General features: G+C 43.1%; 1 protein-coding gene across 2 annotated transcripts in view; it reads right to left on the reverse strand.

Moving 5' to 3' along the window:
* The window catches only part of LOC137332968 (protein Shroom4-like), a 96,065-nt gene extending 82,923 nt beyond the window's left edge, over positions 1 to 13,142 (reverse strand). For both annotated transcript variants that reach the window (XM_067997016.1, XM_067997015.1), the window contains exon 1: positions 12,813 to 13,142. In XM_067997016.1, coding sequence (XP_067853117.1) covers positions 12,813 to 12,938 — 126 coding nt within the window. In that variant the 5' untranslated portion in view covers positions 12,939 to 13,142. The remainder of the gene's footprint in view (positions 1 to 12,812) is intronic.
* Between the last annotated feature and the right edge of the window lie 996 nt (positions 13,143 to 14,138).

Consider the following 14,138-nt stretch of genomic DNA (forward strand, 5'->3'; position numbering starts at 1 on the left):
CCGGTGGTGAAGGGAGTGAATGTTTAGGGTGGTGGATGGGGTGCCAATCAAGTGGGCTGCTTTGTCCTGGATGGTGTCGAGCTTCTTGAGTGTTGTTGGAGCTGCACTCATCCAGGCAAGTGGAGAGTATTCCATCACACTCCTGACTTGTGCCTTGTAGATGGTGGAAAGGCTTTGGGAAGTCAGGAGGTGAGTCACTCGCCGCAGAATACCCAGCCTCTGACCTGCTCTTGTAGCCACAGTATTTATATGGCTGGTCTAGTTAAGTTTCTGGTCATTGGTGACCCCCAGGATGTTGATGGTGGGGGATTTGGCGATGGTAATGCCGTTGAATGTCAATGGGAGGTGGTTAGACTCTCTCTTGTTGGAGATGGTCATTGCCTGGCACTTGTCTGGCATGAATGTTACATGCCACTTATGAGCCCAAGCCTGGATGTTGTCCAGGTCTTGCTCCATGCGGGCTTGGACTGCTTCATTATTTGAGGGGTTGCGAATGGAACTGAACACCGTGCTATCATCAGCGAACATCCCCATTTCTGACCTTATGATGGAGGGAAGGTCATTGATGAAGCAGCTGAAGATGGTTGGGCCTAGGACACTGCCCTGAGGAACTCATGCAGCAATGTCCTGGGGCTGAGATGATTGGCCTCCAACAACTACTACCATCTTCCTTTGTGCTAGGTATGACTCCAGCCACTGGAGAGTTTTCCCCGATTCCCATTGACTTCAATTATACTCGGGCTCCTTGGTGCCACACTCGGTCAAATGCTGCCTTGGTGTCAAGGGCAGTCACTCTCACCTCACCTCTGGAATTCAGCTCTTTTGTCCATGTTTGGACCAAGGCTGTAATGAGGTCTGGAGCCGAGTGGTCCTGGCGGAACCCAAACTGAGCATCGGTGAGCAGGTTATTGGTGAGTAAGTGCCGCTTGATAGCACTGTCGACGACACCTTCCATCACTTTGCTGATGATTGAGAGTAGATTGATGGGGCGGTAATTGGCCGGATTGGATTTGTCCTGCTTTTTTTGGACAGGACATACCTGGGCAATTTTCCACATTGTCGGGTAGATGCCAGTGTTGTAGCTATGATGTGGAGATACCGGTGATGGACTGGGGTTGACAATTGTAAACAATCTTACAACACCAAGTTATAGTCTAACAATTTGATTTGAAATTCACAAGCCTTCGGAGGCTTCCTCCTTCCTCAGGTGAATGTTGTGGAAATGAAATCCTCGAACCCTTCGCATTTATAAATCACAGAACAATACCTGGTGATTACAGATAGTCTTTCCAACTGCCCGTTGCCAAGGCAATCACAGTGTGCAGACAGAGAGGTGTTACCTACAAGGCGACCGAATATACAAACAACCAAAAAAAAAGAGAGAGAGGCAGAAATATAGAAACATCCAGAAGGAAGAGAAAGACAGCAAATGACCCGTTATATTAAAAACAGATAACATTTGTTCGCTGGTGGGGTTACGTGTAGCGTGACATGAACCCAAGATCCCGGTTGAGGCCGTCCTCATTGGTGCGGAACTTGGCTATCAATTTCTGCTCGACGATTTTGCGTTGTCGTGTGTCTCGAAGGCCGCTTTGGAGAACGCTTACCTGAAAGTCGGTGGCTGAATGTCCTTGACTGCTGAAGTGTTCCCCGACTGGGAGGGAACCCTCCTGTCTGGCGATTGTTGCGCGGTGTCCGTTCATCCGTTGTCGCAGCGTCTGCATGGTCTCGCCAATGTACCATGCTCTGCGGCATCCTTTCCTGCAACGTATGAGGTAGACCACGTTGGCCGAGTCACAGGAGTATGAACCATGTACCTGGTGGGTGGTGTCCTCTCGTGTGATGGTGGTATCTGTGTCGATGATCTGGCATGTCTTGCAGAGGTTACCGTGGCAGGGTTGTGTGGTGTCGTGGACGCTGTTCTCCTGAAAGCTGGGTGAGACCATGCAGACGCTGCGACAACGGATGAACGGACACCGCGCAACAATCGCCAGACAGGAGGGTTCCCTCCCAGTCGGGGAACACTTCAGCAGTCAAGGACATTCAGCCACCGACCTTCGGGTAAGCATACTCCAAGACGGCCTTCGAGACACACGACAACGCAAAATCGTTGAGCAGAAATTGATAGCCAAGTTCTGCACCCATGAGGATGGCCTCAACCGGGGTCTTGGGTTCATGTCACGCTACACGTAACCCCACCAGCGAACAAATGTTATCTGTTTTTAATATAACGGGTCATTTGCTGTCTTTCTCTTCCTTCCGGATGTTTCTATATTTCTGCCTCTCTCTCTCTCTGTTTTTTTTTGGTTGTTTGTATATTCGGTCGCCTTGTAGGTAACACCTCTCTGTCTGCACACTGTGATTGCCTTGGCAACGGGCAGTTGGAAAGACTATCTGTAATCACCAGGCATTGTTCTGTGATTTATAAATGCGAAGGGTTCGAGGATTTCATTTCCACAACATTCACCTGAGGAAGGAGGAAGCCTCCGAAAGCTTGTGAATTTCAAATAAAATTGTTGGGACTATAACTTGGTGTTGTAAAATTGCTTACAACTGTTGTAGCTGTACTGGAACAGCTTGGCTAGAGGCACAGCTAGTTCACTCAAACTACCTACATTCATTACAATTTTCAGCTCTGCGCTAGATATTCTCAAATTCAGTATCACTGAGTACTCCCATAAGTGGATCTCGTGCCTCCTACAATCAGGAGTTTACCTTTAGTGCCCAATATCCAGTCATAGGATAGCATGACCCAGGGGTCGTAACAATAAAACCACTCCTTATGTGTACTGGATGCTGTAATCTCATGTACGCTGCTCCTATCTTCCAGAAGGCGAACAGATGAACACTCTAATGAGACAAAGCCAACTGTAAACCAACAAGTTGATTTATTTTACTTACATGGATGAACAAAGTAATATTCCAACATAAATAACAAAGCATGTCCCACTATCCCTGTTTGCAGATAGGTTCACTTTTCTGACCAGCAATTCTCAGAAACGAGTCAGTACTAAGTTTAAAGAATGGCGTTCTCACTCTCTGACTTCCATTCCAGATTTCTCTCAACTATGTATCAGCTTGTCCCAACTGGACAGGAAGCCAAAGATGTGACCTCTGACCTTCTCCCAGCTCTGTGTCTGAGGGTTGGCCAGTGTTGCTACCAATGAAACTGGCTACCACCCTGCTAAAGTGACTGCTTCCCTGGAAGCAAACCCCAGTCGAGCTCACGTTAATGAAGCCATTCAAACATATTACACCCAATTTCATCTCTGGAACATGTTAACAAGATGTCTCAAACTAATATAGATAATGATTTTAATGGCTAACCAATCTCCTTTTGGCTAAATTTCACGATTCTGCTTTCTTTAATCATTTGTTGTCAAGCTGTGGTGATGATATTGGACTCCATGGGTGAAAGCACAACTGTATGACAATCTTTGAGCTAAGGTTTTAGACACTTACCATTTTCAAAAGTAAAATAATAAAGTAGCAGTACCTAAACTGAAGGACAGTATTGTGACTTATCTGCTAAACACCTTTTGCTTCTATTTAATTGTCATATATAAAAACATTCAATTGTTAGGTTTAACCTGAATGACACACTGTAACAGCGTACTGTATTCCACCCCATCACTAACATCTTGAGCACAAACATTCACCAAAACAAAAGTGTAAAAAATAAATAAAAGGAACGGGAAAACATGGTGGATTGCCTGAGCAGCCGCTGGTGCAAAACATATTGGTTAAAAGAGAGTGACTGTTAAACCTGTAGCATGCTACTCCCATAAGGATTTAAGTTTTGGATCATAAGCAATGTCTATGAAAACTACATGTTGTTTAGATCGTACTGTATCATCACATCTAATAAGACTGGTTGGGGAAGTCATGAGGGCTCATCAATTTAAAATGATCACTAAAGCAGTGAAGAAAGAGATTAGGAGAAATTTCTTTTTGCATAGGATTATTGGAGGATAAAATGTTTTGACACAGGAGTGATTGAGGCAGAGATTATTGCAGCCTGTAAGGGAAAGTGGATAAATATTTGAAGTAAAGGAAGATATTGGGTTATGGGAAAAAATAATGCAGTGGGATTAGTTTTGGTTTGCTCAGCACGGTGCTACCATAAGCACATGGGCCGAATGGTCTCATGCTGTGATGTAGACATCTACGGTTCTATGTTATAGATATAGTCATTCTCCCATGGTATTGTACATGGGTAGCAAAGAGTAGGTGTAGTCTTCAGGTGAAGCGAGGTATAATTTGACTAAGACACACAGGCATAATTTAGTCCTCATTGTAAAGTCATACATTCTGTACGTATTTTTACATAATACTTGGATTACATACTATTTACAATAAATAGTAAAATATACACAATTTGGGAAGAAAAGAAGTAGAGTTAGTAAGTGCTTTTCCTCAGTACAGTTTGAGGAATTGGGTGATGCATGATTGAAGTACTACAGCACCACCACTACAGTGTGACAAGCTTACATAGGCAGTTTCCATTATAAATGTGGACATAGGAATTTAAAATGAGTGTAGACATTTGGAAGATTCTTCATCCATTACAGATATATCTATCTATATCTTATCTTATGCACTTCCTATCTGCACAATTTTACCAACTGCTGTTATGTTTTTGCCACACTTTTTGGATCAACTATATCCCCTTATAAAAGAAAGACAAAGAGAGAAAGACAGATAGTTTCTTTCCTCAATCTAATGTGTCTTTTTTCTAAAGTAGAATTTTGAGAGCAAACAATGCTTTGTTGAGAGAAACTGCCTCTGGTCCCTAGCCATCTGTCGTTAGGGGTAAATAAAGTGGGAGTGGCTTGATAGTTAAGGGTAAGTTGACTGGCAGTGACAAAGCTCAAATGTTCTCTTCAATCCAAATCCACATCTGGAAGGAAAAAAAACTATAATTGCACTGCTGGAGGATTTTCAAAATTCAGATGCACATAATCTGAAAATTTTGCACATCCAACATTATGCTTCACTGATATCTTAGTGATTACACTAACTACATGTTTCCCTTCTATTTAACAGAAGGGTATGAAAGGGGCCTGTAAGCAAACATCCTTTCTGTGATTTCGCCCACCAGTACTAGGCCAGGGCAATGGAATAGCATTAACTATATTAATGACTTCTGCAAAATGGGATTTGCAGATTGAGCAGCAATCATAATTAGCTATTCCACAAAGCCAGACTCATCAGCAATCTAAATGGCTCATAATCCTTGCATTTTTGACAGTATTAAGTGTGCAGATTCATGTATGTAACATGAACCACATGCTTTCCAAGAAAAGGCATTTTTGGCCAGAAGTTCCATTATTTCACCTCACACAGGAAGCTTCGATGTTTCTTTTTTTTAAGGCTTTTCACTGCTTTCAGTGAAGCGTCTGAAAGTGGTTCAGCCCAACAATGGACATTTTTTCAGTATTTTGTCAAAGAAAACAACCCCAGATATACCAAGATGGATGTGTCCTGAACTCTGTGGTTAAAGGAGTGTAGAATTGTCAATATTCGGGATCTGTTAAGCTGTAATATTTATGATTAGCAACAGTGTCACAGATTGCAAAACCATTTAAACATTTGGAGCTGTGCTTATTTTTAAAGAGTGCCCAACATCAAAATAGGCTCCAGTTTCAAACCAAAAGGAAGAAGTGTCACTCCTACTGAGTCAGACTTAAACTGAAAGTGGTTCACCATTAGGGCACTATAAGGGAGCTAAGAAATTTAGTCTTACAACTGGGATACTATTTGTGTAGCATCGCTCAAAACACTTTACAAGGGGGAGAGGAAGACAGTAATCAAGAGACTGGAAACAAAATGGAAATAGGGACTAAATAGATTGTGAAATTGATTTTTAAATAGACTTTTGAAGGAAAGGGAATAAGATAGCAACCATAGAACAGTGGTGTAGTGACTGAAGGATTGGCCTCTGAAAGTGAGCTGGAAGACTAAAAGGTTCGACTAGGACTTCTGACTGAAAGAACGATCAAAGATATAGGTCTTATGGAAGTTTTATAGTGGCATAGGATGAAGCAAGCAGAGGGATTTTGGGAGAGAGTTCTATAGTGTGGGACAAGATGCCTGAAGGCTCTACCACTAGTGGTACAGCGTGGGAAGGAGAAAATACCCAGTAGACCAAGTTAGAAGAACAGAGGATATGAAAAGGGACATTACGCCAGAAAAGGATGCAGAGGTAGGGAACAGCAAGGTTTGGAGGGATGTGAAGATGAAGACGAAGATTTTTAAGTCAATGTGCTTGGTTACAGGGATCAAATGAAGGCTGATGAAGGTGATAGGTGAGTAGAATTTTGTGTTGCATAGGATACAGGGGGTAAAGTTCTCGATGAGTTGGACCATTTTTAAAGGTGCAGCTCAGGAGGTTGTCAAGGAGAACATAGGCTTCTTTGGCAGCACCTGCCAAACTCACGATCTCCAGCGTCTAGAAGGACAAGGGCAGCAAGTGCATGAGAAAACCAGGTGCATGAGAAAACCATCACCTCCAAATTCCCCTCCAAGTCACCATCACATATCACCATTCCGTCATCGTCAATGGGTCAAAATCTTGGAACTCCCTACCTAACAGGATTGTGGAGCAAGAAAGCGACCCAGCGAACTGCAGTGGTTCAAGAAGGCGACCCAGTACCAACTTCTCAAGGGCAACTAGGAATGGACAATAAATGCTGGCCTTGCCAATAATGCCCACATCCCAAGAATGAAACAAAAAAGCTGATTTCAGCCGAGACAGTAGTTATGGTGCTACAACTGCCCTCAGTAATCCTATTCTAGAGAGTGAGGGGGTGGGAAATCAGCCAGGATTCCCATTCCTGATTGTTATGCTGGAAATTCCACTTGTGTAGACATCGGGCATGGACAGGATTGGGTTGAGCAGTGATGCTAAATTGGCTAAACTAGAGAAAGCAAAGTGTGGTTATTAATGGATTGTGTGAGTGTGGCAAGGGTTCAATAGCTGGGATCAGTGCTGGGTCCATTGCTGTTTACGGTGTATAAAAGTGTTAAAGCTGTGGACAGAAACAACTGTGTCCAAATTTGAAAATGTCACCAAATTGGAGGGGGTGGGTTCAAATAATAGGGAAGAGGCAAACCCGTGGATAGATTGACCAGTAACTAGCAAATGGCATTTAATGTAGACAACTGCAAAGTAACAAATTATAAAACAATAGAAGTTTACAGCATAGAAGGCGACCATTTGGCCAATCATATCTGAGTCAGCTCTTTGCTGGAGCAATCGAAGAGTGATCCAATTGCCCATCTCTCCCTATGGCCGTGTATCTCTCTCTCTGCTTCAAATATTTAGCTAATTTTCGCTTAAAAGCAATGATCTCTGCCTCATCCACTCCCTGCGGCAAAGCACTCTATAGTCCAACATTCCTTGGTGTAAAGAAATGTATCCTAACCTCTTTGTTTACTGTCAGTAATAGTTTTACAATAATGATCCCTTGTCACTGACTCCCCAACTGGGGGAAACAGTCTTTCCCTATTCACTATCAATACTCTTCATAATTAAATCTTCTCTGCTCCAGTGGCAACAGATGTAGTATTCAAGTCTCTCCTTATAACTATATTGTCCAATCCCTGGCATTATCCTAGTGAATCTACGCTGTGTGCTTTCTATCACCTTAATGTCCTTTCTATAATGGAGAGCCCAAAATCCCACACATTACTGCAACTGTGGTCTAACCAATATTTTGTAGAAATTCGTTACATTAATGAGACGAAGAAAGGGAAATAAGCAACGGGATTATAGAGTACATGGCTCTAAGCTACAGGATGCACATAGGTGGGGTATCTGTGCATACGGGTGGAGAGCTCATTTTAACCAAGAGCGCAGTGTGTGGCAGCAGTTAGGCAACTGGATCTTGGCATGTATCGCAGAAAGATAGAGCACCAAAGGGACAGAACACAAATCTCAGGAGGTGATAACAAGGCACTGGTACAGTCACACTTGGAGGACCATTTACATTGCTGGTCACCATACTACAACAAAAATATCCATGTTAGAGGCAGTGTATAAAAGATAAGCAAACTGATATCTACCTTAAGGCATCAGAGCTTTGAAATGCAGTTGAAACTTGGGTTAGTTTACTCTGGAGAAGAGCAGGCTCAGGCGAGATACTATTCTAGTTTTCAAGGGAACAGATCAATTGAACGCCGGTAATATGTTTGAGTTTGCCGCAACTCTAGAACTAGGCTCAAGCTTAGAAGAGGGAAAGTACACAGACAGCTTTGATTGACTATTTTATGTAAAGGGAGACGAATGTATTGGGCGATTTGTCCAGGGAGGCAGATCGTGTGAAAAAACTTTAGATAATTGGATAGATATTTGAGGGCGTGAATGATTAAGGACTATTTATTTTTGGGACCTGCCAGATGAACTGCACACATTTTTCTAGTCCTGTACTTTCCTATGTACAAAGATTTAGAAATTGGGTATTTTTAATCCAGGTTTATAGGGAGTTTAAAAGTCTTTGGTAAACTCATTACCTGCTTACAGTTTCACTGCAGTAATTTTATCTACAAATACAACTATTGTGTGTATTACTCCAACAGGATATTTCAACATTGTGTGATTTTCCACTATTTGTCTGGAAACCTATAAATATATTTTTGGAAAAACAGCAACAAAATGAAAACTGGCACAGGGTCAACTGATAACAGGTAGATCCAGACCAACAAGATATCCAATTATTAAACTGACAGTGCTGCCATTGGCCCAGTATCAGCTGTCCTGCAGTTACACAAATGTTCAGTAAATGATCAGGGGCATTTATTACATCATTTAAAGTGGCATTACCACTGGAAATTGCATAGCTTTTCAGCCATGTTTATCAACACTCAGCATAATCATAGACAACAAATTGGGAGCAATCATTGATTCTTACACCTTCGAAAAAGCCCTTTTGGCCATCAATTCTGCACCAGTGATTTTTTCCCCCCCGCAAGGTACCTAATCCAATCCGATAGTCCTGCTTGTTTTATGCGTCCTTAAGTATTCCTCTTTGCCAAACAACTATTTATTTCACTTTTAAAATAGTTTGTGGACTCTGCTTTAGTAACTCTTAATTGCAGAGAATTCCAAATTCTATCCACTCTTGGTATAAAGAATTTTTTTCTAACCTCCCCTTTAGTTTCTTTTGTAATCATCTTAATTTTGTGGCCGCCTTTTACCGTCTCGCTGACCTATCACGTTTTGCCTTATCATAACCCTTCATAATCTTGAAGACCTCGATCATGTCATCCCTTAACCTTCTCAACTCTACTGAAAAAAGCTCTAGCTTCTCATCTTTCTTCATAACTGTAACCCCTCATTCATGGTAAAATCCTACTGAATCTAAGCTGCATCTTTACCATCTTTTTTATCCTATAGGGTGCCCAAAACTGCATACAATACTTCAAGTGAAACCTATTTATTTGTCTTCTAACTTTTGTATTTATTCAAAACTAGGGATTCCATTTGTCTTTTTTATGGCCTTATTTCCTTGCATTGCTGATTTTAATGGCCTGTTTATCTGCACACCTAGATCCCATTTACCATTTTACAGTTTAAGCTGTTATTTCCTTTCCCACTTTTTGCTTCACATGTAACAAGAACGGAGTATTTTGTCCGTGGCTTTTTTCTCCCCATTCATTTCTTTACAACATTTCTAATGTTAAAATAGGCTCTTAAAAATACTTTCAGTCTTAAAGCTACACATTCTTTCAGCCAATGTATTAGTCAGTAGAATCAAACAGAATACAAACTCCTGCAAAGAGCCTCAGTGTTATTAATATCATAAAATTTTAATTTCAAAATGTTTAGTCTTAATGCTTCACCAGAGTACCCCCTGGTAACTATCTGCACAGTCAGCCATCTTTTGATATCTGGCAGATTGCTAGCTTGTTTGGCTGTGTTGTAATCTCATCAAATTCTCTCAGTTTAGTTCGTCCTGAAAAAGGGGTGGCCAGTTGGCTGGAAACAGGTTGTGGGAGACGAGCCTTATAACTTTGAACCCAACTGTAATTTACAGCTTTATTTCATTGTAAAAAAAAACTTTTGAGATGCTGTACCTCTGAAAGACAGGCTTGATTGACAGCTCCTTGCCCTGACAAGAAATATATTTGGCAGCTTCTTGTCTGTTCAGTAGTTCTTATTCCATTGGTGTAGAAGTAAATATATGAATGCTGTGTGGGCTGGCCTCAACCTCAAATTTTGAGTTACAGGTTGGTGAATAGTCATATTGTGAACTAAGAAATTGGAAGTTAGGTGTAATCTAGTGAAATCTGCTGTGTTGATCTTCTACTACTGTTTAAGTTTTATTTTTACTAAACATGATTCATAAGTTCTGGTCTAAGCCACACAGTACAACAATGATTATTCTTCCATTATCCAAAGACTATGAGGATGCGAGAAGGCCTGTGTCAGTTCCAGTGAGCACATCAGTCACAATGGGTTCTGTTCAATCCTGGGTAGCGTTACTTAACTAGATATTGTGTGTATAATGTCACTTCGATTTATATGAAGTGAGGACTCAACTAACACCACCTGCTCTTTCGACCCCTCCACTGCCTCTGATTTGTCATGCTGCTTGTCCAGTATTGGATGAGCAGAAATTTCCTCCAGTGAAATATTGGGAAGACCAAAGCCATTGTCTTCTGTCCCTGCCACAAACTCCGTTCCCCCACCAACAACTGCATCCCTCTCCCTGGCCACTGTCTGAGGCTGAAGCAGACTGTTTGCAGTCCTATTTGACCTTGAGCTGAGCTTCCGATCCCATATCCTCTCCATCACCAAGACCACCTACTTCCACCTCCATGACATTGCCCGTCTCTGCCTCTGCCTCAGCCAATCTGCTGCTGAAACCCTCATCCATGCCTCTGTTACCTCCAGACTCCACTATTCCAATGCTCTCCTGGCCACCTACCACCCTCTAAACTTGAGCTCATCCAAAACTCTGCTGCCTGTATTCTAACTTGCACCAAGTCCCACTCACCCATCACCCTTGTGCGCGCTGACCTACATTGGCTCCCAGTCCGGCAATACCTCGATTTAAAAATTCTCATCCTTGTACTCAAATCCCTCCATGGCCTTGCCTCTCCGTGTCTCTGTAACCTCCTCCAGCCCTAAACCCCCCCACCCACCCGAGATCTCTGCGCTCCTCCAATTCTGGCCTCTTACGCATCCCTGATTTCCTTCGCTCCGCCACTGGCGGCCATGCCTTCATCTGTCTCAGCCCTAAGCTCTGGAACTCCCTCTCTACCTCTCTCTTCCTTTAAGTCACTCCTTAAAACCTGCCTCTTTGACCAAGCTTTTGGTCACCTGTCTTAATATCTCCTTGTGTGGTTCGGTATCAAATTTTGTTTGAAAATAGCTCCTGTGAAGCGCCTTGGAACGTTTTACTACATTAAAGGTGCTATATAAATGCAAGTTTTTGTTGGTGCACAGCACAAGTAGTATATCTGGTGATCCCCAAAATTTTAAGAGAACCCCAACTTCAGTCATTGCCTTTACTTCAGGTAGAGTGGGTTTGTGCTAACTGATGGCACATTTGTCCCTTGTAGCCAGTTAACTCCCCACCCCCCAATTCAAAATTTCACAGCCCCAGGCACAAAGAGGCTACTGGAGCACAGTTATTAGACAGAGGGGAGAAAGCAGAGCCCAAGTACTCAGTGTGCCACTGGGCCTCTGTTTTGCTCCCCAAAAGTTTCATACTTATGCAACAGAAATTATCTTTGGGTTGCTCGTACTTGATATGATAACAAGTGGTTTCCATGTGCTCTTTCCCTCCCCAAAATATCAGTGGTCTCCCTTTAACTCAAGATGTAATGATGGAGATTACGGGTTAACAGTCTTACCTCCCGCTTTACCCAGAATTAAAAGACCACTGGCTTTTGGCAGCTGGCGACAATTTTAAAATAACAGCTGTAATGGCCCACTACTGTCCAGTTGAAATCAGCGCACAGAAGATTGAATCGAGGATCGTGCTGTTCTGCATATTGCTCAGTAATGGGGGGGGGCGAATGGGTTAATCAGCAACAATGCAGTAAATACGTATAGTTATTAAAAGAGCGAATTGCACATATTTCTTGCGTCTTTTACGATAAATAAAGCAACGTCATGACTGCTCTCTGTGAACCACAGTCCCGTTGCACACTTTATTTGCCTGTGTTGTTTCTGAAATGACCGACTACAGGAGCTGCGGGGGAGCTCCGCTGGTGGAGGACTGTTAATCATTTACACAAATAATACATCAGTCCTCGGGCTCTTGCCGCTGCCTCTTTGCTCCCCGTGCTCCAAAATAAACCTTTCCACTGCCTGCAGGGAAGGGAGCAACAGCCCCTTTGCAACCAAGTCCAGCCTATTTAAAACGCAGAAAACCTGCAACTTTTTAATGGGAACCATGTCCTTCAAACGCCCACAGCACCTCCAGAAAAAGTTACTTTGAAAAATAGTCATGCAGTCGGGTTTTTGTTTTTAAAAAATTCTTTTTAAAAAAAGCATACTTTATGCCAGATTTACAGAAGATTCTTTCCTTTTCAATGCGATTTAAAGTGCATTCCCCAAAGTTTCTTCCAACAGCAGGCTATTGCTACGGGATACAAATTACTATGCACTTCGATTTGAACTTTTTATTTCTGAACTTTTTTTTCTCTCTGCTCCGAGATGGGTCACTCTGGCAAATGCATGAACAAATAATGCAGAAGCGAACTTCTTTGTCACTTTTTGCAGCAGTTGAATAATGGACACAGTTCACTTTCTCCGTTTACCGGGGGGGGGGGTGGGTGAAATCGCTTAGAGTTTTTACCTTTGAGATGGTGAGGGACTCTCCATGTTCCAGCCCCCCTTTAAGAGTGAAGCCCCAAGGAGCTCCTCCTTGCAACTGCACATGAACGTGTTGGTAGATGCTGGCTGTCTCTCTGCTGCGCTCCATAATCTTCTTTGATTACTCGGAGTTCCATCACATTCCCATTGATTTTTTTTCCTTCCCCACTAACTGCTACATTGCGGAAATGACATTGACACACAACCCCCTTCTCCTCCAACCGCCTCCTCTCGGATTGACATCCAGTCCAGCCAATTATCCCTCCTGGAAAAGTGTGAGAACCGAACCAATGCAGTGCGAGGATCCACAGGTCCAGGCTAGAGGCGGTCGCTCCGACTCTCTGCCCCTCTTCCGCGACATTCTCCGCGCCTGGGTGGCCCTGGAGAGGGGACATGCGGGTTTCTGCGACCGGTGGGCACCGCAGGGACTGGAGTGTATCCTTGATCAATATAATAAAGTTGTTATTTCAATTTGTTTGTTATTTGATTCTGTTTTAATTTTTTTTTTTAAAAATCACCCTCAAACCCCTTACAAAAGGGGCCTAAACACAAAAAAAGTCTACTTTTCTTAATTGACCAAAATGAGACTCTGGATTGCCCCAGCGTCATCGTGCAAAATCAAAAAAATAGACAAAAAAGAGAAAAAAATGCAGTGCAAGGGCGGGACTTGGGGAATTTGGGATTATAGCGCTGGTTCTTAGGGAGTTAGTGGTTTTAACCCATTATTTGTCTTGCTAATCCCAAAGAAATCTGCGCTCAATTGGTTTCAGAATCTCATTCATGGGAATTTTGGAGACTCGTGTTTTTGTTGGAGGTTTCCTTCAATTCAAGTGGGGATCTGGGAGTGTGTTGCACGGAGCGTCCCCACAAACTGGCATTTAATCCATTTCATGGACTCACAGGCCGCCTGTAATTTCTGCTCATGTTTATATGGGTTGTATGAGGTTGCAGCCCTTGTTTTGTTATTTGAGGGAACTACTCCTCAAGTTATGGCTGCACTTCAGTCCCACGCTCCTGATCTTTGGCCGCCCGGTGAGGAGGGGGCGGGCAGGTCGGTGGACGTCTTCGTGGGCCTGCTCCTGGGCCTGTCCAAGGTGGCTATCCACAGGTCCAGGTTAGAAGTGGCCCGTGGGGGCGGTCGCTCCGACTGTCTGCCTCTCTTCCACGGCATTCTCTGTGCCCGGGTGGTCCTGGAAAAGGAGCACGCGGTGTCTGCCAGTACGCTTGAGGCTTTCCGCAACTGGGGGTCACTGCAGGGACTGGAGTGCATCCTCGATCAGGGGAATGAGATTATTATTTGAACTTGTTT

This window comes from Heptranchias perlo, chromosome 15 (assembly GCF_035084215.1).
Source record: "Heptranchias perlo isolate sHepPer1 chromosome 15, sHepPer1.hap1, whole genome shotgun sequence".
Classification (NCBI taxonomy): Eukaryota; Metazoa; Chordata; class Chondrichthyes; order Hexanchiformes; family Hexanchidae; genus Heptranchias; species Heptranchias perlo.